The sequence below is a fragment of the Zosterops lateralis genome, assembly GCF_965231275.1.
Source record: "Zosterops lateralis genome assembly, chromosome: 20".
NCBI lineage: Eukaryota > Metazoa > Chordata > Aves > Passeriformes > Zosteropidae > Zosterops > Zosterops lateralis.
Window position 1 is genome coordinate 7,637,390 of NC_139780.1, and position 22,340 is coordinate 7,659,729.

Genomic DNA, 22,340 nt, shown 5'->3' on the forward strand with positions numbered 1-22,340 from the left:
GTCTCTTTCATGGATATTTAAACAGTGAGATCTTCCATGTTGAAGGTGATGTAATTTTTTTAAAAGATTTTTAAATTTTAAATTGCTATTTTGTTACAAAAATAGAGAAAATATAAAGGTTTGAGAAGTCCTTATTTGCCCTCAGGGAAAGAGCCCTCTGTGCACCAGAACTCCACAGAACATCTTCAGCATGATCTGAGGGTGAATATATACTACATAAATTGATTGTGTATTTACCTTAACTTTTTAATTTTAAAATGGCAATTTTAAAAACTTGGTTGTGCTCTGCTGGAGGGGGTTGGGATAAGCTGCTTACACACATTTGCCTGTTTGTCCAGTGAAATAACATAAGCCTGACATATTCCTGCCAAGGTCTTGGCATATTTAAGAACAAATGTATCTCTAGACTCTTGTCTGCAGCAGGAGGTCCCGTGATAGAGCAGTTCTCTAGGATGACCATAAACTTGATATGGAAAGTTGATTCTCAACTGAGGCTAGAGTTTTCTAGTTGAATTTTTAACCTATAATGGCAGGCAAAAGAATTATTTGGGAGTTTAATAGCATGCTGGCTTTGTCTTACAGTTTTGACACTGACTGTGTGGTTTTTGCCATGAAACTAATGCCCTCCAGTGCCCTGACAGGGAGAAGAAGCTGCAGGTGGGAACACCTGCCTCTGGCTTCCTTCTTTGTTGAAGTTTCAGCCCTTGACCCTTTACAAACAAGTATGTATTCATTTGTTAGTTGCAAATCAGGTGCCTTTGGGCTATGGAAGGGCTTATTTTCTGACGCTGAGAGAGTGACTTACCTTTGTGTGTCCATAGCAGTGATGCCCATTTAGGTTTTGGCCTAATTTACTGTGCTGTCAGAAAAGAAGGCCCGGAGCAGATCGGGGAAAGAGATTGGCTCTTTTGCTTTGCTTGGACAAGCATTTTGGGTTGGTTTAGTTTGGTTTGGTTATTTTTTATTTTTTTTCCCCATTCGGGGTACAGCAGGGATTTCACATGCAAGAGAGACGGGAATTATTAGTATCTAAGTTAATTGTGTTGCCTCACTACCTGGATTCATTCCTTGGTTTGCCTCATTTCCCACATAGGTCTTAATAGAGACTAATGCTTGTGCTGGGAGAATGCTTGTGTGAGAAAGTAACTATCTGTACATTCTTAACATATACTTAGAGCAGAGTGATTGCCCTGCTACTGATACTTTGTTCCTGTAAACAGGTGACAAGAAATGAATCTTAGTGTTTATGCAGATTTTGCATTGTAGAATGTATACTAGACCCTTCAAAGGCAAGGTTAGACTCTTTGCAAAGCAAACTGGCGTTGGTTCTTGGTAGTCTAGTACAGGGACACTAAAGTTTGGCATTTGATTTAGGAAAAAGAAAAACAGTTGTACACAGCTGATTATGTTAAATAAGCTCTTAATTAAGCTCTTTGTAGAAGTCTAATTTGGAAGGTTTTAGTGCTTTGATAACTCAATTGAAATTTTAATTTCTCCTGTACTCAAGAGCTGAATGCTGTTCTTGTATAATAGTGTACTAGGCTGGATGAGGTACAAAATAATGCACAGTGGTCAGAAACAGCTGAGGAAAGAACGCTTAAAATAACTCAATCTAAACTCAGAATAGTTCCAAACATTGGTTTTGTTTGCTTTTTTAAAGCACAAGTTGTCAAGTTGTACCTGTTGCTGTACATAAACACTGTATGCCAGCAGCTCCTTGATCATATTTGTGAACAGACTTTTCATTAATTATTAGACTGGTATTAAAGGAAGGTGATGAATTTGAGAGTGTAACAAAATGAGAAATGATCAGATGATCTATAGGATGTAAAAGTTCATTTTTATGTTGTAGTTTAAACCCTTTGTTAGGAAGTTCCCTCTCATTGAGGGACCTCTTCTGCAAGCAGAACACAATAAATGTGCTTTTTTAAATGGCCCAATTTCCCAGGATAAATGAACAGCTGACTTTGGCAGTAGTCATCCCCCTGCATCTCTTTGCTGGCAAGGGAGCAGGACAAGGGGGCAAAAAAACACCCTGTCACTGTCACTGATGAGATGAAACAAATCTGAATAATCATAGTGCCCAATGCCCAAACATAACTCTACACCCCATTATTTCAGGATGCTTGTGGAAGCTTTTAAGTCACTCAAGATTTTGCTGTAAAAGCTGAAATAAAGCAGAGCCTGGCTGCGTTTCTTACTGCCAAAAGCCAAGGTCATTTGCACATAGCCCATGGATTTCTCCAGAGTAGATCTCCGTTACCCAAGGCATGGGAATGCATGCGTTTTCTTAGCTGGGCAAACAAGTACATTATACAGTAGTTGTGATACAACACACGTGGCTTTGATTTGTACTGCACATACCCACTGTACAGCCACTCCGAAGTATTGTGGTTAGCTTGCAGCATCTGCTGTCGCATTGATACTGTTTACTGCGTATTCTTTTCCCTGGAAGTTTTAAAGAAAATTTTTTTTTCTTGTTGCATTGATTACATTTTATAAATTTGCTTAGCTGGAAAGTTTGGGAAAAGAGGCCTGTTTGTCAATTGTACAACCGATTGTGAAGCTCTAGTGTGAATATTTTTACGTCTGTATTAGACATTTTCTTTGCAAATCTATTGTTCGATTGAAATGTAAATGAAATAAAAGATGGTGTACACCCATCATGTATAAAGCAGGCACCATCGCTACGATGGATTTAATGCTCATTTTTATGGCGCATTCTCAGCTTCTATTTAAAACTATAATTTAAAGAAAAAAAAAATCTGTAAAATGAAATGGGGATATATGGGGGAGTAAATTCTATTCCGTTTATTTCGGTTTTGATTCCCAATGGTAATGTTTCCCTTCGTGTTAGAGTAGGGGGGCCCCGGCGGGGCCCGTGTGTCGCTGTAGCACTGACGTGCAGAGGTTGTAGCTTTGGCTGGGCACGGATAGAGCATCCCGGTTCGGTGTTTGAGAGACTCGATGGAAGAAGTTTGCAGTATTGACATGTATTTGCATGCACGAATAAAAATTATTTGTCCACCTTAACAGGGCTCTTTGTCTGTCGTCAGCGGGGGCTGGGGAGGGCCGGGGGGAGCGGGAGGGAACGGAGACACTGCGGGGCGGGGCGATCCGGCCGGGGCCGGTGCCGTTCCCGTTCCCTGGGCGGGCGGTCCCGCCGTGCCGTTCCCGTTCCCATTGCGGGGCCGGGCCCGTCTCCGCCCCCGGCCGCCTCCTTCCCGCCGTGCCCCGCGCGGCGGCCCCGGAAGGCGGCGGGAGCGAGAGGGGAGCGGAGAGGCGGCGGGCCCCGGAGCGGTGAGGGGAGCGGAGAGGGGAGCGGAGAGGCGGCGGGGCCGGGAGCGGAGAGGGGAGCGGAGAGGCGGCGGGGCCGGGAGCGGTGAGGGGAGCGGAGAGGCGGCGGGGCCGGGAGCGGTGAGGCAGTCGGGTCGGGCCGGGTCGGGTCGGGCCGGGCCGGGCGGGGGGCAGCGGGGCCGTTTCGCTCCCCTCGGGAGGCGCCGCTCGGGCCGGTGCTCCCGGGCCCCGCAGAATCCTGGGTCGGGCCGAGGGGAAGGCGCGGGGCCGGGCCCGGCCGGGATGGGCGGTGGGAGCCGAGCCGGTTCGCTCAGGGCCCGCGGGAATCACCGCCCCAGGCCCGGCCCCGCTGCGGGGCGGTCCCGGTAATCCCGGGCCATCTGGCGCTGTAATCCGCTGAATCTGGGGTTGGCTCCCTCAGAACCTGCAGCGTCCGGCAGGAAAACCGGCTGTGTCCATGGGCTGATAGCGGGGTCTGTGTCACGGCCTGGGCTGGCTGCCTGGGAGACCCTGCACAGTCAAGAGTGAGCCCATATCAACTGATTTGACTAAAATTTCTTCTTCCAGGTCTTGGTAGAAGCTTGTCTCTGAAAGACTGGAAGGGAATACAGGTCAGAACGCTTTGATTTGTTTCGTTATATTGATAGTTTTTCAGCTCAAGTAAATTGTTGCTAAATAATGCAAATAGTAGTCAGTAGCTGGGAATCAGCCTGATGGAGCTGTCCAGTGAGGCTCTAAGGCTTAAAATTGAGTTTTAAATTGTGTTTTAAGAATTAACTCGGGTGACTGACTGCATCAAGGGCTGTTTGAGAATGGACTGTGTTCTCCTGGAGTTAAAAACTGCCCTGAGGAAGTAAAGAACCATCGTGATACATGTTTGATCAGAAACACATCCTCTGTTTTGTTAATTTATTTTTAGAGCATAATGACTTCTACGGATGATAAACTGCTTGGTGAGAAGCTGCAGTATTATTACAGCAGCAGTGAGGGTGAGGATGAAGACAGTGAGAAGGAGGATAAAGAAGAAGGGGAGAGCAGCATTCCTGAAAGCGTGGGCGAGGTGGAGCTCAGCAGCGATGGCAGCGCTGTCAACACAGGTATCATCATCTCAATGTACTTCTTTTGTAAATCCTTTGTTTTTTGGAAATTTTGTATGTGCTTCTAAAAATAATTTTTTGAAATGAAACTCCTGGGTTTATGCATATTTGAGTCAGAGGGTGATCAATTCTTGGCTGTTGTCTAACCTTATTATTAATAGCTGTTCGTTTTTTAATGTCTAACTTCTCCTCTGAGAGAATTCAAATTCAGCATTGTATCTCAAGCAGTCAGGCTTTGGATAGAAAGCTGAGAGAAGGCTGATTTGTACAGTTTGGTTGATAATATATCATTATTTTTGTCCTGATGAAAGCCATGCTAACAGTAGGGGAACTCTTGTGGGCTGGTGGTTCTATTTCAAGAGCACAGATATTAATCTTTGGGACAATTATAAGAATAACCTAGTTAAATAAATGTAGCCTTCGTATTAAAAAAAAAATAGACATGCAAATGGCAAATGACTTATTTCAGTGGTTTTCATAGTTACAGAAACGTTTGTGACAGGGTCAGTATTTTTCTGATTTATAAATTATTCCTTGATTGTAAACGGTAGGTGAAATTGTGTTGTCTTTTTAATACAAAATGCCTCCACATTTAATTCCAGGTCCCAAGGGAGTCATTAATGACTGGAGGAGGTTTAAGCAGCTGGAAACGGAGCAGCGGCAGGAGCAGCGCAGGGAGATGGAGAGGCTCATCAAGAAGCTGTCCATGACCTGCAGGTCTCACCTGGATGACGAGGCTGATAAGCAGAAGCAGAAAGAGCTTCAGGAAAAAATTAATGGAAAGGTAGGATCTGTTGGTCAAGTGAGTCAACTTCAGGGGATCAATGTGAAGAGTTGTACAGCAAAACTATGAATGCTGTCTCCCCTGCCTGAAACTAGGAGCCCTTATTAATTTAGTATTTAATAAGTGGGTGTTTAGAATTCAACTCTGAGCTCCAGAAATTGGAGGTAGTGAATGGTTTTAATCAGCTGGGCTATAAACTAGCCCTGAGTTGTAGTCAGAAAAGTTACTAATTTGCAGACATGTTTGTGCCTTCAGATGATGAAAGTTGGCTGTGGTCTCCTGTATCTTGAGTGATGCAGATAAGTTTAATGAAGCAAGTGAACAGATATGAAATACATAAAATCCTGTTAATTTTAGTTCTACAGACACAATGGTGCCACAAAATGTTAACTGCAAAGTTAAATGAAAAGCTGATGAGAAAGAAGCTTGTCTTAGGTCTGGCAGTTTCCAAATCAGCACTCCCAGCTCAGTGAAAGCACATGGCCACCATTAACCTGGATTAAAGTGGGAGCATGGAGCAGCCACTTGTGTTATTAGTGCAGCTTGTGGAAACTGGAATACTCAGGGCTGAAATCGCTGTTCCCACTGGACACGGTTTCTAATTAGATCAGAATGGAGTGTAATACACAGGGTGCTTGAGCCTTCATGGGTTGTACTTTGCTGTTATTAAAGATGAATGACCCACATTAATCCTCTTGATTTACATTCTCATTATGTAAGTGACCCATATAGTGGTGCAGATGTTTTTCAGGAATCTGTGTGTGTGTTTTTTAGATGACTTTACAAGAATACAACATGATCCACAATGATGAGGACGACGAGGAGTTCCTGCAGCGCTACAGGAAGCAGCGGATGGAAGAGATGAGGCAGCAGTTGTACAGTGGGCAGCAGTTCAAGCAGGTGTTTGAGATCACCAGTGGAGAAGCATTCCTGGACACCGTGGACAAAGAGCACAAGAGCACGCTGATCATGATCCATATTTATGAAGATGATATCCCTGGCACTGAATCCCTGAATGGGTGCATGATCTGCCTGGCTGCTGAGTACCCAACAGTGAAATTCTGCAGAGTGAAGAGTTCCCTCATTGGTGCCAGCACTCGTTTCACTAACAATGCCCTGCCAGCTCTGCTGGTCTACAAGGCAGGGGAGCTCATTGGCAACTTCGTGCGTATCACTGACCAGCTTGGAGAAGATTTTTTTGCTGTAGACCTGGAGGCTTTTCTGCAGGAATGTGGTTTGCTGCCAGAAAAAGACGTACTGCTCCTGACTTCTATACATAATCCATCTGCATGCTACAGTGAAGACAGTGATCTGGAAATAGACTGAGGCATTGATGCCAAGGGCCCGTAGGTGTAGTTGTGCTGTGGGATGTTCTTGTGCTAGGGATTGTTCTCTCTATCCTCCATCGTGTGGGTATGTATTCCTCCCCTTCATGCACTTTGACTTTTGCTCATTAAAAATAGCAACGAGTTCCTAACATTTTCTTAAATTAATTCCATATCTACAATTATAACAGTCTCATTTCTATGCAAGTCAAATGTGTTTTACTTACCACGAAGTTCTAACACAATTCAGTCATTTTAGGAAATTGTCTGTTGTCATGTCTCAGAGTCCTTGCACATTTCAATTGAGATGTGGCCACCAACTCCCTAAAATAAGAACTGAGACTGCAAATAAAAGAGATTTTAAAATTCAAGACTACTTAACCTGGTGCTGAACTGCTCCAGTTAAAAGTGTGAGGTCCCATGTTCCATTCCACAATTTGCAGTCTCCTTCCTGGGAGTATCTTGTTCTAACACTTGGCCTTAAATTTTTATTCCTTTCTCGCTTACAAATAACAACAACCCCTGGCTTCATCCTGAAAATTGCTTTTCAGCCTGGAGAGAGTTCTTCTTCCTTAACCTTCCCTGAGACATAAATGCAATTCCACCTCTTAATACATTCTTGGGTTTTAAAATACCCATCCTTGGAGTTCATAGTAGTCACTTGATCAGAAAATGAGCTCTGCCTCTTCAGAGAGACTGTCTGCTACAAAGAGTTCCAATGTGTCCTGAACAGCAGCAAGGAGAATTTTGTTGACAAAATGCAGAATTAGGACTTGAATAACCTCAGAATTTCATCTCATGCTAAAATTACTAAATCAGTGCTAAAGTTCTTTTCTGTCTGCCTTCAGTAGTAAGTAGACTATCATTACCTAAATACATGACCCAGTGTAATGCCATGTTTAATGATTAAATTTAATTGCAATTTTTATGTAAAGCACTTTGGAACACCAGGAAGAATTGCAAATGTGTCTGTGGATCTTAATAGGATCTTAATAAGAATGGATCTTGGGCTAGAAAAAGGAGAATTTCTAACTGTATCTATTTAAACTGTGTTTTAAAAAGTAGTATGAGCAGAAAAATAAATAATCTGTAATTTAAAATGACTGAGTTGGCACAGATTGCAGCTGTTTTAAGCAAAAACCTGGCAAAAATCCAGGTTTTCAAATGTGGTGAGAGATTATTTCTTTTCATCTGAGAATTGCAGAAAAAAAAACCCTGTATAAGTTATATGAAATTAAATCATTCAGTGTGGATATCAGCACATTTAAGGAAAATATCAAAGTAACTGTAACTCATATCTAGGATGAGATTCAGTAAAGTCCGTTGTGCAGACAGGGTGCATTTTAGCATCATCATAAAACCTGTCTTGGAGAGGGGATCAAGGCAGAGCTGTTTGCTTGAGTTGCTTTGAAGTTTTATTTTTATAAAGTGCTGTCTTTTTTTGCCCTCTATGGCAGCAAAACTGTAACAAGATCAAACCTTCTCCTGCTGCTCTGTGTCCAATGGCCTGGAGCAAGGTGACTCCTGGTGAGGAACCTCCTGTGCTCAGGTGTGGGAGAAATGGTTTGCTGTGCCAGTAGCAAAAAAGGAGGAGAAAAAAGGTCTAAATCCAATTAATCATTGATCTGGAAGAATGTAACAAGCACAAGGGAGTGAGGGGAGAGGAGCTGTGCCCTAACCCTGCTGCTCCTTCATGCACAGGCCACACAGCTGTGAGCAGGGAGAGGAGGCTGAGCTGGGAAAAAGCTGCTGCTGTTTTTGCCCTTTCTTCAAGCTGAATTTTCAAGGAGTTCTATAAATAGGAGTTGAAAAAGCACTTGTCAGGTAGGTCTGTTGCCTCTGAGAAATGTTTTGTTTTGGAAGGAGCAGCGCAGTGCGAGGAGGCAGCCAGGAATGACAGGTAATACAGGCCCTTGTGGCATCACCTGGGTTTGCTCACAGTTAATGATGTTCCAACACAAACAGCAGGGCTTGGGCACGGAATGTGAGTGCACAGGAAAGGACGGATGGTTGCTTGGTGAGGGCAAGAAGGAAATCCCAGGATGAGCTCAACATGGACATTTAATCGTGGTGCCAGCATGGATGCCAGGCAGTGCAGGACAAGATTTAGCAAAGAAAAGATTACACTGAGTTTTTCTGGCCTCCCATCTGCCTCTTTGTAAAATGTTCAAAAGATGCCTTTTCTGAAAATCCAAACAGGGTTTCCTGTGCAGTCACTGGCCTGACTCCTGCAGCAGAGAGGCCTGCTGGGAGAGTCTGGAGACTCCCTCCAACAGGGGATTGCTTTTCTCCTCCTGCTCAGTCAGTCGTCGCCTCTGAGGCCACACAACCCCAGATGGATGTTTTCATTGCTGCTGCAGGAACCCAGACAGCCCCATCCTCCTGTCCCTGTCCATCCCCACCGCAGGCAAGCCACAGCTGGGCTCCTCAGAGGCCTGTTTGAAAATACAGAGGGTGTCCTACGAGCTTTGTTTACCAAGAGCTCAAATAGAGGGTACTTCTGGCAGGGCTCCCCTCTGCACCAGCCCCACAGCACAGCAGGGAGCCCTTGCCATGGTTGGGTGATGCTAGTGGTCACACTAAACATCACCATGTGAGGATGCAAACACTGCCATGGCTGGAAAACCAGCACAGAAAACAGAAAAACTCAGCAGTGCTGGGCTGGGGGAAGGTCTGTGTGTGGGGCTGTGGGTGCCTGGGCTCCTGGGGGAGATTTCAGTAATGTGTTGGATGCTGTTCCTGGGGTTGGTATGTGTTGGCCCTTCAAAGAAACAATTTCAAAGTTTTCCCTGCTAGCAGGAGAGAGATGCTCTGCTGTCCTGGACTGGTTGGAAGAGGTGCCAGGTTTGCCAGTGGTTGCTCAGCTGAGCTAGTTCCCAGTGGACCATTCCTGCTTGCTGGCAGAGAGTGCCCAGGCCGCTCTCCCAGGGGCTCTGGTGCAGTTATCAGCTGGTCCCACGGCAGCGCTGGCAGCCGGCGATAGCCACGAGCACACACAGGATATTTGTGGTTTAACTGAAACGAGCCGAGCTCGTGCCTCTCACCAGATGGATGGGAAGGATGCTTGGGGCTGGAGCAGCTCCTGGCCAGGAAGGGCAGTCACACGCACAGCTGGAAGTGTTCTGGGCCAGCTGCAGGCACGTGTGGGCGGGGAAGGAGCCAGTCCTGCTCTTGGATTGCTGCTCAGCACTTCTGCACGACATGGGAGCACTGGGCTGTTCATGTGCCAGGACTGGGCAGGGCCAGCCCAGGGGAGCACAGAGCAGGTGAAGCTGCCTGCTGTGCCTTTGGGGGTCCTGTTGGCCTCTCTGCTTCCTCACATCCCATAGGAAACTAAAATCCAGATGATATCCTGATAATGCTGTCCCATTTCTGAAGGGCTAAAGAGAGTGTGTGAGAAGGCCCGTGCCTTGGGAGTCTGCTTGCAGATGTTCCCTTGCTACGACGTTCTCCTATCACATCCCTGCCAAGGCACCAGCCCTTTAAACCTCCCTGGTTTAAAATTCCTGTAACACCTCCCTGGGAATCCTGCCGGGATGGAGCAGAGTCTCAGGAGTGCTCCCATCCTCCAGGACAGCACAGGAAGGAGCTACAGCTGCATGTTCTCTTACAGACTGTGGCTGTTTCAAGTCTACAAAACACCCAGGCTGTCAGATTTACATGTGGATAGTTTTTATGGAATAGAAATACACAATGCTGGTCTAAGTGCTGTGTCACCATGGAATTACAGAATATCCTGAATTGGAAGAGACCCACGAACATCTTCACAGTCCAACTCCTGGCCCTGCCCAGGACAACCCCAACAATCCCACCCTGTGCCTGAGAGCATTGTCCTAACACTGAACAGTGCCATTGGAGTAGGACAGAGCTGGGGCCAGAGAGGAACAAAGTTCAAACCACCTCAGGACACTCAGAGACCTCCATGGAAGCAGCTACGGGAGGGTGATTGCTTCATTTATTTCTTAAGGTGCAGTCAGCAATGACCCAGCACGATGCTGGTGAGCACAGCCAGAAATAGAGGAGTTTTTAAATCGTTTATTATTTTAAATATCCTTTTTCCTGGAGCTTAACCAGGATCTGATGGGGATTAAGGCCAACGACAGTGGCTGCCAGCTACCATGTGGCCTGGCTGGGCAAGAGAAGGACAGAAGCAGGCTGTGTGTGTTGTGAGATGTGTTTGCTGAGCTGTTAGTGCAGAGAAGGGTGATGATTTTGGGATGGAAGAGACTCCATCCCTTTGTGTGCAGAGGTAACATCTCTCTGTGAGCAGCTCTGGGTTGGCAGCCAGTGACACATGCCAGGGTCCAAGCCAGCATGACACAGGAGATCTGGGGATGTGACCTCATGATTCTCTCTGGTCTCCTCCAGGAGAGACTGCTTTGGTTCCTCCTCCCAGCTGTGCATGTGTACTGGACAGGCTGTTGCAGGAGAATTGGATCAGAACAGGCTTCTACTGCAAGCTCAGCTACTACTGCGCAGTATAAACACTGTCCTCCCTGTTCCTTTGCATGTTGCCACCTCCTCTGCATCCCTCAGGCAGCTCATTGCTTCACCAGGTGCAGCAGGGGAGGAGGGAGTGCTCCCTGGGTTCTGGGCTCCTGTTCTGAGCAGGAAGGAGAGTGTCTACTGGAAATAGATGTTGTGTGAAGAAAAACTGGACTCCTAGTGAGTAAGAGTTAAGTCAGTGCTAACCAGTTAACTAAAATTAAATTTTTCCAGTTTTATGCTTTTCACTAATTCTGAAAATGGTTTTCAGGCATAATGTGGATATGACCCCTCTGGAAGAGGGGCAGCTGGTGGCCCAGTGCTGGGAGGCAGCAGGGATGGAAGGTGACAAAGCACTGGGGAGTCCAGAGTGTCCACTGGGGAATTCCAAAGCTGTTTCGTGCAAGGTATTCACTATCGAGAACTGAGTCTGCTGGGGACAGAGCTGGCAGCCCAAGGCACTCAAGTTTTTCAGAGAGCAGGGAGCAGCCTCTCCTCGAGGGCTGGCACGAGGACACCCAGGGTGGGAGCGTGTCCTGTTCTGTTTCTGTTGGGCACAGGAGTGGCATGTTCCTGTGTCCCCACCATTCACTGCAGGAAGGAACAGGACACTCAGCACTGGGCTGGGAGCTCAGCTCAGCCTGCACCAGGACAAGGACAGTCCCTACCTGGGCAGGTCATCCCTGCTAGAGCTCTGTAGATGATCCACCAGCCCGAGGGCTGCCGTGCTCCGCGGCGTCCGGTGCGTGGAACGCCACATACGGGCACTTCTTCACGTTGAGGCACACGAGCTTCTCCAGGGATGCTGTCTTAACAATCTCAAAGCCAGTTGCTCCACCAAATGTACTGGGTTTCCAGTACTCCGGGGAGCAGATGGGATTTCCAAAAAGCCCCTTCAGGGAAAATGGAGCTCCGATCTCCACCATGCTTTCCCCAAAAATGCCGTTGGGTTGGGGTTTCTCGAGCAACAAGCCTGGGTAAAACTCCAGAGCATCGATGTCTCCATACAGCTCTTCCAGCTCTGCTGCCTTCTCTTCCTCTCCTGCACCAAGTGAAGATCAGAGTGCTTTAGCAAGAGAATCACACCTTACAAGGACTGGCCTTGCAGTGGGCAAAGGGAGGGTGGCTCCCTTGCAGGCAGTGGCAAGCCTGACTTCCAGGCCAATGACTGTCCTCTGGACTGTCCTCTGTCCTCCAGCCCCCAGGAGGAAGGACCCCTGCATCCCCTGCATCATCCCACTGTGGGGCTATGAGCAGGCAGGGCAGGGATGGGCAGGAGCAGCTGCTGTGCTGGACAAGCCCAGTGCCAGAGGGGCAGCTCATGGCCTCGTACTCACCCATGGGCACAGAGCACCTGCCCTGCCTCAGCCAAGCCCCAGGAGCAGCACTGCAGCCCTACCTGTCAGCTCCTGGAAGGACTTGTAGGGCTTCATGCCAAACCTTTTCCGATACTCATTGAAGGGTTGGAGCCTCAGCTGCCGGGACTCCTTGATGACTCCAACAGCCACGTGCAAGACATTGGCATTGATGGTCTGTCCCCCACCGATCTGGAGGGGAGAGCACAAGGAGGAGCACACATCAGGCACAAGGCAGCACCAACATCACCATCACACTAAAGCATCCATGTCCTGGGTTTGTGCTGTGGACACCAGCACATCATTGCAGCAGCAAGAGGAGGAGCAGCCAGTGGACAGTGCAAAAACCAGCTGTAGAGCAGCCTGGTCAGGTCAGGAGAAGTCCAGGATGGACAGTCATCCAGTGACCTGTGAGGATGAGAGAGAATTCAGGCTCACTGGGAGAACCCAAAGGGCCTCAGCCTCAGCTCGGCTGCTTGGCACAAGCAAAGAGGGTCAGGAATGGAGCCGCAATCGCTTGGAAGAAAACATCCATGCGATGGCAGCAAAGAACAGCGCCAGACGCTGCTGCACTGCCGGGCGGGGAGATCCCGCCTTCCACAGGCTCCTGGCATCACCAGAATGTTTACTACAGAGCACCGAGGGCAACCAACGGGCGCTGCCAGGGCCAGCCTCGCCACGGTGCTGGTGGGGAGGACTCCTGGTGTGCCCATCAGGTGCTGCCCTGGGCAGACTCGGTGTCCCTCCTGAGGAGGACAGAGCAGGACTTTACCCTTCCTGCTATCTGCTTGGAGAAGGACTCCACCAGTGCCTCCACACCGTAGTCCATGAGCATGGAGGTGTTGTAGAGGAACTGCTCGTAGCTGTACTCTTGTCCCTGGATGATGAAGGAGTCGGGCATCAGCCCGTGCCAGTGATAGAGCTGGTTGAACTCCACCGCGATGCGATTCCGGTACTGGAACTGTGACCCAAACAACAGCTCGGGGTCGAACTTGAGGCTCAGGTAGTACCCACTGAGGTGCTGGACATAGTCTTCAACAACGATCTTAATGGTCTCCCCTGGGCAGGAGAAAAGAAGCAGCTGGCAGCAGCAGGAGCCACCAGCTCTGTACCTGAGATGTTACCCACATCTCCCACAGCAGCCGTTCATCTCCTCCTCACCATTTTTGAGGGACCAAAGCCAATTTTTTTGCTCTATGGACCAAAACAAATGATTGCCAGGAGGATGCCAGAGGAAATGCCTCAAAGGCAGTTTGGCTATTACCCTCAAAAAGGGGCTGGCCAGCGTGTGAGTCCCCGGGGGCCGCCCAGAGGAGTGGGGCAGGCCGGTGCCTGTTCCTCACCGATGAGGATGAGCCGCGCCGTCTGGAAGAGCTGCTCGTCGCTCCAGGTGGGATGGTCCCGCTTGAGCAGGTCGCAGACGCGGTTGTGCTCACGCAGCCACAGCGTGGCGTACACGCAGAGCCCCGGCAGCAGCCCGAACACCTCCTGCCCCACGGCCAGCTGCTGCTCCTTGGGCACGCCCGGCGGGTACACCATGTGAACAGGAGCCTCGGTGACCATGGGCGGGTACACCTCTCCATTCACCACCTAGGGACACAACAACGAGAGGGCAGAAAGGGCGGAAGGGACAGAAATATCCCAGTAAAAGCCCACCCAGCCAGGAGCTGCCTCCCTAAGGGGGCACCTCATCTGCTCTCCTGCAAGAGATGAGTGAAATGGAAACACCTCCCTCACACAGCCCCAAACACCTGCTGCAGTCAGAGTAGCTGCACCCCAAAGGTTGTCCCCCAGCCAGCAGCTACACAGGGCATCAGGGCTGGGGTCTCCCAGGAGCTGCCAGAGAAAGATGGGCTTCAAACAACCCTGGCTCGCAGGGCTGGGATATGTTTCAGTTGTTCTGGGTGGTACCTGGAATTTCAGCTTCCCATCTCGGAAGAGTCTCAGCTGGTGCTGCCGCTGCAGGTTGTCCCCGTACAAATGTCCCAGGTCCACCTGTGGAGGGCACAGGGCATTGAGGCTGCTCTGAGAGGGACAGGGACCCCAGCACCTCTCACTCCTGCTGCCCTTATGCCCTCACCCCATGCCCCAGTGCCTTGGTAAAGCCGCGTCCCATCTTCCCAGATGTCTTGAAGAACTGGTGGGTGAAATGCTGGGCGAAGAAGGCAAACATCATGTTGGTGCCTCGAGGATCAGCTTCAAACTTCTGCCGCAGCAGGAACCTCTCCGCCAGGAGCTGGGGGTCAGGGAGCTGCAGCTTCCCTGCAAAGGATGGAGGTTGAGGGCAGATGCCTAGTGCCAGCCCAATTGGGTACTGGTGCTGTTTGCAGGGCTGCTGGTGGAATCTGCTGTAGCATCAGGCACAGACTCATCTGCACAGACACTTTGCAGCCCTCTCACACAGGCCATGACATGTCCCAGCAGCTCAGCCTGAGCTGTCCCAGAAGCAATCTGGATGCCATCAGGCTCCTCCTGCTGCAGAGCCAGCCTGGGCAGGACAGTGATAGCACGTAGCACTGCCAGTGGTGCCTTGCAGATGGCAGCAAAAGCTTGGCCACGGCTGGGTGGGAAACACTCAAGGTGTGGGTCCCCTGGACCAGCCACGTACCTTTGGTGCCCATGGGCGTGGGACAGTCGTCTGGCACGGGCGGGAGGACACGGGTGTAATAGCTGACGTTGGCATAGGCCTCCCAGCTGATGTAGCCATAGTCAGAGTTGAAAGTGGGGGGGCTGGGGATGAGATTGGCACGAACTGAAAGGAGAGAGGGGGAGGGAGATCGCCACTGTGGGGCTTGAGGCAGCAATTCACAGGTTCTGCCTCTGGTCCCTGCCTGCCTGTCTGTGCTGCCAGACATGCCCCCCCACCACCCCAAAACCAGAAAGGTACCAGCAGGGGAGGCACGTGGGTGTCCTGGGCTTTGCTGCAAGCCTTTTAAAGGCTGCAATTCCCTGCAGCAAAGGAGGGCTTGGGCTAATGTGCTAAGTGGATTCTTGGATGATGAATGAGATGACAAACCCATAGAAATGGTGAAGCCAACAGCCGGAGCCTTGTGAGCATGTCGCTACGGCTCCAAGAGCTGGAACCTAAATATTTATGCAAAGTGATGAATATGGGGACATGAGTAACAAGGGCCGTATTTCCACAGCCTGCTTTCTGTGCAGCTGTGAAAGAGCTCCTTGGCCTGGGGCGTGCAGCATGCCAAGAACTGCTCATGCTTTCCAGCCAGCTGGCAGCTTGGCACAGTGCTGGGGACCCCCTACACCCCACTGCAATCAGGGTGGGCAGCCCCCCAGGCACAGTGACAGGGTGACAGGGAAGGACAGGGTGACCTTCTGGGTCTCCTGGTGAGGTGACTCAAGTCCGATGCTCACTCTGCTCACAGGAACTCCTCAGCATTGCTGCAGCCCTGCTATCCCCACCCACACCTCTGTCCATGCCAGGGGCTTCTCGAGTCCTGCTGAAGCCCCTCTCCAACCCCTCACCTGTCAGCACAAGCCTCATGAGCGTGTCCCTGATGAAGGTGCTGTTGATAATGTCCCAAAACCACTTGAAGTGGGTGAGGATGAAGTGGTAGAAGGCAGGACTGGGCTTCAGCAGGTTGTGGAGACGTGTCCAGAACTCAGCTGGGGGAAACAGACCAGTCACTCTCCCTGCTGAGGAGCCAGCCCAGCCACACCTGCTGTCAGTGAGTGCTGTGGGCACAGTGCTGCCCTGGCACTCACTGTGGTGCCAGATCACGGGGAGAGGCACTTACGGGAGGTGCAGTTGACCCCGTAGTACCCCGTCCTTGTGCAGTCACACTCGTATCCTCTCAGGCCGACCCTCACACACACCCCTTGGTTCTGGCAGGGGAAATAGCAACAAGGATTCACTGCAGGGAGAGAGAGAGGGAGAGACATCACCATCCAGCCACCACATCACTGCCTCTGGTGGTTCCCTGCTCCTCAGGGGGGGACACTGCCTTGAGCACAGCCCGGCCAGGTCCAGCTCAGGAGGTTCTGTGCTGCAGGAGCCAAGCACTGCCCTGTTATGGTGCTCTTCCCCAGGCCTGGGGGGCTGCTGTGCCCCCGGAGCCCCAGCACAGGATAAAGCCGTGCAAATAGCAACCATGTTAATAACAACAGCCATTGTCAGGGCAGTTTGCTTTGGCAGGGGCCCCTCAGCCCCCAGCGGATGGAAAGGGCCTCTCTGGGCTCGCTCCCGGCTCCCGCCCGGCCCCTTCCTCCGCCACCTTCATGCCCAGCCTGCAGGGATGAGATAAGGGCCCCTTCCAGTCCTGCCCAGGGTGGTGGGATCACAGGGCACAGGGAGACCCCCTGGCACAGAGCAGCTCCCACGCTGAGCCAGCACCATCCACACCAAGCCTCTCCACTTTGTCCTTGTAACTCCACCATCCGCAGCCCCTCCAAGAGCAGAAAACCTCAGGAGAAAGAGAAACACAGTCCACGGTGGCCAGAGACTCATCTGCTTTCCATCAGCCCAAGGAATGCTCTGGAAATTGGGATGTTCTCTGTCACAGCTGCCTCTTGAAATCCTCACCAGTGGCATCCTCAACTCACCAAGCCAGGTCTGTCCCCACAGACCCTGGACAGAGCCTTTGTGCCAGGAGGAGGGAAGTGCCCAAAGCCCAGACCTCCTGGAGCACACCTGGCTTTGTCAGAGCACACTGTGGGCCACCAGCCCCACCAGGACACACAGCAGTCGTGGACAAAGGTGCCACCAACACAATGGCCAGCTCTGGCGCTGCTGGCCGCAGGAATGGGGACAGCCATGGCCTGGGTCACATCTTATGGAGGAAGGTCTCCTGAGTCTATCAGCTGCTCCATGTGGTTTGTGAGCTCACCAGATCCCTGCCAGACCTGCTTCAGGTTCTTCTGGAATTTGGGAACAAGTTCCATTGCTGGGGTGGTGGGTTGGGCACGCAGAACAGAAACCACATTTTTCCATAGGAAATTGCAGGTAAAAGTTAACATCTTTGGAAAATAAAGTTGATTTTATACTCAGTTGCTCAGCCTCCTAACAGCCACATACTCGGGGCAGGGCAGGGGCTGCCTGGGAGCCCAAGGCTCAGTCCTGTGGTCCCAAATCCCTCAGGGAACAGGGCCCGACTTGCAAAGACACGTTCAGCTCCCAGCAGTTCCATCAGGCTCCCTTTCATCTCAGATCTTTTCATGTCTCCAGACGGGAGGCAGCAGGCAGGATCTTATTTATCTCAGACAAATTAAGGTCAGACCACCCGTTCAGAGTTTTGCAAGATGGAAATTTTTGGAAAGGGGAAGGTGTTGCAGCACAGCTGGAGCATCCTCTGGGCTATTCCCACGCCGGTAACTCCGCACATGGCTCTGCTGCAGAGCCGGGAAAAGCCCCGAAGAGCAAAAAGGGCAGGCTGGGAGGATGCTCCGTGGCACAGCAGGTCGTGTCCTGCCCTGTCTCTCCAGCTGATCTGGGGAGTCAGGAGGAGTTCGCTTGGCCGGGCCCTCCTCCCACGGTTCAGCCCGGTGTCAGTGCCGCGGGGTCCCGGAGGTGGGGTGGGACCAGCATGTTCCAGCCAAAAGGGTGGGAAGGGGATGGAGCGTGTCCTGGCCCGCGACACCAACCCCCTCACATCCTCCCTGTGCAGCAGCTCCTGCCTCTCCACGCCCCGGGCAGGAATCCTGTGCCGGCCTTGCCAGCGCGGCTCCAGGTATGGGGAAAGCCGCTGGCAGCGTGCACAGGGAGAGAGGCCCCTCCGTGCCGCCAGGGCCGGGGCACAAGCTCCATCACCGCGGAAAAATGCCACATTTCAGCGACAACATCCGCTCTGCAAACCGCAGCCAAAGCAACCTGGGGTGAATCATGGCCGGGATGGAGCCGGGCTCGCTCCGCTGGCTTTGAAGACGATGGAGCTCTTACGCACTTGTTTTTCTGATCCAGAAAGGTTTCCTCGGGCCCACGAACTATTCACAGTACACACACCACAGCCAGATTGTCATCTGCAACCACTTCTGGCAGCACCATGAGCAGGAGCAGAGTGCCAGGGCCACAGCTGTGTTCCACGTGGGCTCATTGATCCTCCCCCTGCACCTGAGCCAGGCTGCCTGCCCGGGGTGGGCTGGGGGGGTGGCACAGCCCCAGGGCTCTCTGCCTTCGCTCTGCAGCCCTGGCTGACTCTGGGAGCCCCACTGCAGAGGGGATGTGCTGGGAGGAGGTGCAGACCAGGGCAATGTAAACAGACATGGATGCAAAGCAGCTCTGCCAGAGGTCCCCACCATGGTTCACACAGCAGGCCCTGTGCCCGACCTGCCCCGTGCCTGGGGCTTGGCCACACGGGTGGGGTGTGTGGCCACTGTTGGGGTGCTGCCACTGCCCCTGTTTGGCAGCCTGAGTTGTGCAATGGCCACTGAGAGGATGGTCAGGTTTACTTTGCAAAGAACACTTGAACAAAACTGCACCCCTGAAGGCAAGTTAGCAGCCAAGGGCAATATCTGCAGGGAAAACTGAGAAACACCTTGGGACCAGCCTGGCTCTGCTCACAGCCAGAGGAGAAGTCTACAAAGAACAAACACCATGGCCCAGAGCCAAGGTGCAGCCTGTGAGGAGTCAAGTGGAGTGCTCTGGGCAGCAAATATCAAGTGAGCAGGAGATCCCAGCCTCAGCCCAACATCCTGTTATTTGGTCTTTGAGAGCAGATCCGAGGACTAGATTAGGGCTTTGGTCCTCCTGGTGCAACGCTGGGGAGAAGCAGAGCCCAGCTGCTCAGCTGACAGCACCTCAGGGCACACCACAGTTCCCCTAATTTCTCAATCAGATATCTCCCTCCCTAATTAAGGCTTGGACAAAAGCCTTCCTTTCATGTATATCATGTATCCCAGGTATTTTTTTTCCCCTCTACATAATGAAATTGGCTTTGATCGTGCTGTGCAGCTCCAGGACTGCACCATTCCAGCTGCTTCAGGCATATGGGTCCCCAGCATGTCCCCAGGCCCTGTCCTGTGCTCAGCAGGACACACAGGTGCTGGCCCCAGAGGAACTTCTCAGGAAGATAAGACACATGTAAAGAGATGGCCAAGCCAGAGGAGCAGCACAGAGGCTGTCCCTTATCTGTCCCCACCACCTGTGGTCCAGGCCAGCCAGTGACAGCCAGGTCCATCCCCTGAGGGCCCTCCTTTCATCAGATGTGGTTGATGTGTCCTGCAGTGGCATGCTTGCCACACTGAGGTCATCCAGCCCCACTGTTTCTGGGGGTTGGGCCTGTCACATCCTGCCAGGTCACAGCCCAGCTCCTGGAGTCCCCTGCAGAGCTGACATGGCTGCCCTCTGCACAGCCATGGGATCCATGCAGCCATGGGTCATGTTCCCTTTCTGGAATGTTCACGGCCAAAACAGGAAAGTCCGCACCTTGAGGTCACTGGTTTTACAGAGGACCAGCTGCTCCAGCACAGAGAAATCCCTGCTCTCCTGGCAGGATGGGGTGGGAAGGGCAACACCCCCTGCTCTGCACCAGCTCTGCTCAGCCCAAGCCCACTCGATTTGGATCACTTCTGCCATGGTCCTGCTCCCCCTGCAATGGGGGTGCCTCCTGCACTCCACATGCTCAGCCTGTGCATGTTCTGGGGACTCTGGGTATGGACACCTCACCTCCCACAGCAGAAGGTTATCCTGGGCAGGCTGCTGGAGATGGGGTCACCACTGGCACCATTTGAACACAGGTGGGCAGAGACCCTTGAGAGATGCAGCCCATGTGCCCAGGCTCATTTTGCTGAGAATGTTACTTTAGAGAGGAATTGTAAAATCTCACAAGGGCCCCAAGTTCATGCTGGTTTTCTTCAGGGAATAAGGTAATTTCACAGAAGAGGGACTGGAATCAATGCCCTGGGTAAGGATCTGGGGAAATCTGCCTTGTGGGGGCTGGGCTGATGGAGCTGATGGGGTTTGAGCAATGGTTTTATTTAACCACACGCTCCATGGGTGCCTGCCATAATCAGCATTATTCCTCGACATCTCCCGGTGTGCCTGAGGTTGGGCAGCACGCGGTGAACTCCTACAGCACATGGGAACGAAAGGATGGCTGAGCCACCAGAGCCATCCCTGCTGTCCCCAGCCCTCCATCCCCACTCCCAGCCTCAGTGTCACCGGGCGTGTGTTTGGGGACAGCGGGAAGGGCCCTGGCTGGCGGCACGGACGGGGATTGTCGCCCTTTCCTCGGAGAAGCCCATCCCGGAGCGGAGGCTGCCGGCAGCCGCCGGGCCCTGGCGCTCAGCCCGCAGGGGGGGCCGGCCCGGGGTGGCCGCGGTCCTGGCCGGGCTCCAGCCCTGTCGTGCGTCCCGGGCCGCCTCGGGCCGGCCGTGTCCCCCCCGGGCCCCGCGTGTGGTCCCTGCGGGAGGCGGAGGGGAAGTTTGTTCTGCCCGGGCGCGTTTGGTCCCAGCCAGGCGTGATGGGCCGAAAGCCGCGGCTCCGGGGGCTGCGGGCGCCCTGACCCGGCGGTGGTCGTGTCGTGGGGCTCCTGCCCGCCCTGCCCGCCCTGCCCGCCCTCGGCCCATTCGGCACCGCCGGGCGAGGGAGGAGCAGCCGGGGGTGAGGATGCGATCCCGCCCGGGTCCCGCAGCGCTCCCCCGGGACTCCCGGTACCGGACCCTGCGGGACCGGGTCCCCCTGGCGCCCCCCGGCCGAATGTCCCCTGTTCGGGATGTCGCCGCTCCCACGTCTCCCTCCCTCCCTCCCTCCCTCCCGGCGCGGTCCCGCGTACCGGAGCCGGTGCCGGCGGCGCTCCCGGCGGCGCAGAGCAGCAGCAGCACGGCGTGGGCGAGCAGCAGGCGCAGCCCCGCGGCCGGGGGGGCCCGGGCCCGGCACCCACCGCCCATGGCGAGAGGCAGCTCCGCGCGTCCCGCACCCGGCGCGGCCCCGCCGCCCCCGCCCCCGCCGCGCCGCCTCCCGCCCCCGACGGGACGGGACGGGACGGGACGGTTCGGGACGGGGCTGCCCCGGCTGCGCTCCCCTCCCCTGGTCCCCTCGGCCACGCCCGCGTCCTCAGCCCTGCCCCGATCCGTGCCTGTCCCGGGAACACCAAATTCCCTCCTTTCCCACTCAGTTCCCACCTATGTCCATACCCCCACATCCCGCTGCATCCCCACGCCCTGCCCTGTCCCTGCATCCCTGTCCCACACTCAGGTCCCCCAGGACTCCACCCCGATCTCCCCTGGCCTGGCTCTGCTCCTCTGGCTGCCCTGGCGGTGCTGCCCGGCTGTGCCAGGGGCCAGGCTGCCCGCAGCCGCCAGCGGCCAGAAAAGCTGAATTAATCGGTGAAAGCATCGCTGGGTGTTTCCTGCCGGATGCTTTTGTTCCCGGCACCAACCGCTGGCAGCAGCGACAGGATCCAGCCAGCCCAGCCCGGGCAGGCACCGGCCACCCCACAGGAACCGTGTGGGGCTGGGAGAGGCTCTGCAGGACTCTGGGCTGGGCCGGAGGATGGTGGGCTGCAGACCTTGCTGGGATGTCCCCAGACTGGCGGAACGCTGAGCTCAGAGCCTCTTCTGTGCTGAGCTGTGGGAGTGGCAGAGACCCCAGCAGGGGCCTGGCTGAGGGTGAGGATTATCGCGGGTTTTGCTGAGCTGCAGGAAGCCCTGGCAGGCTGGGGGAGCACAGTTCCTGTGTGGATCCTGCTTGATTCCTCTGCGGGGTTTCAGCAGCTGGGAGGGAGTGTCCTGACAGGACAAGTGGCTTTCATAGGTGTCCAAAAATGAACACGGGCCTCAGATCCAGCTTCATCAGGCAAATGCACCACCCATGACATAAACATGAGCTCAGTGGGCTCTCGATGCTCTCACACAGGGTGGGGACACTATCTCTGCTTCTCACTGAGGAGCTCATGCAGGGAATTGGGGCAGGTTTTGCTGGATGTGTGCAGTTGATGCAGTCGGTGTGTGCTGGGCTCACCGCTGCTCCTGCCCCCTTCCAGCCTCCCCAGGGGGCCACAGCCCTAAGCCCTATTTCCCCTCCATTCCCTCTCGCAGCACAACC

The 22,340-nt window shown here is 53.0% G+C and overlaps 2 protein-coding genes across 2 annotated transcripts; one reads left to right on the forward strand and one right to left on the reverse strand.

Moving 5' to 3' along the window:
* The first annotated feature begins 3,863 nt into the window (after positions 1-3,863).
* Positions 3,864-7,603, forward strand: PDCL (phosducin like). Its single transcript, XM_083876163.1, has 4 exons — positions 3,864-3,908; positions 4,217-4,394; positions 4,997-5,178; positions 5,953-7,603. The coding sequence occupies exons 2-4, from the start codon at positions 4,223-4,225 to the stop codon at positions 6,502-6,504; spliced, it is 906 nt and encodes a 301-aa protein (XP_083732289.1). The 5' UTR covers positions 3,864-3,908; positions 4,217-4,222; the 3' UTR covers positions 6,505-7,603.
* Positions 7,604-10,042: 2,439 nt separating this feature from the next.
* PTGS1 (prostaglandin-endoperoxide synthase 1) lies at positions 10,043-21,184 on the reverse strand (the record flags this gene model as incomplete). Its single annotated transcript, XM_083876037.1, has 11 exons — positions 10,043-11,579; positions 11,657-12,030; positions 12,388-12,535; positions 13,116-13,402; positions 13,687-13,933; positions 14,255-14,338; positions 14,424-14,605; positions 14,952-15,095; positions 15,827-15,967; positions 16,099-16,215; positions 21,070-21,184. The coding sequence occupies 10 exons, from the start codon at positions 21,182-21,184 to the stop codon at positions 11,675-11,677; spliced, it is 1,821 nt and encodes a 606-aa protein (XP_083732163.1). The 3' UTR covers positions 10,043-11,579; positions 11,657-11,674.
* Positions 21,185-22,340: the final 1,156 nt, after the last annotated feature.

What these genes read in the sequence shown, in the direction of transcription:
- PDCL (XM_083876163.1), top strand. Translation starts at nt 4,223, where the DNA reads ATGACTTCTACGGATGATAAACTGCTTGGTGAGAAGCTGCAGTATTAT. An exon ending in TGGCAGCGCTGTCAACACAG is followed by an intron (nt 4,395 to 4,996) that starts GTATCATCATCT and finishes ATTTAATTCCAG; the next exon opens with GTCCCAAGGGAGTCATTAAT. An exon ending in AGGAAAAAATTAATGGAAAG is followed by an intron (nt 5,179 to 5,952) that starts GTAGGATCTGTT and finishes TGTGTTTTTTAG; the next exon opens with ATGACTTTACAAGAATACAA.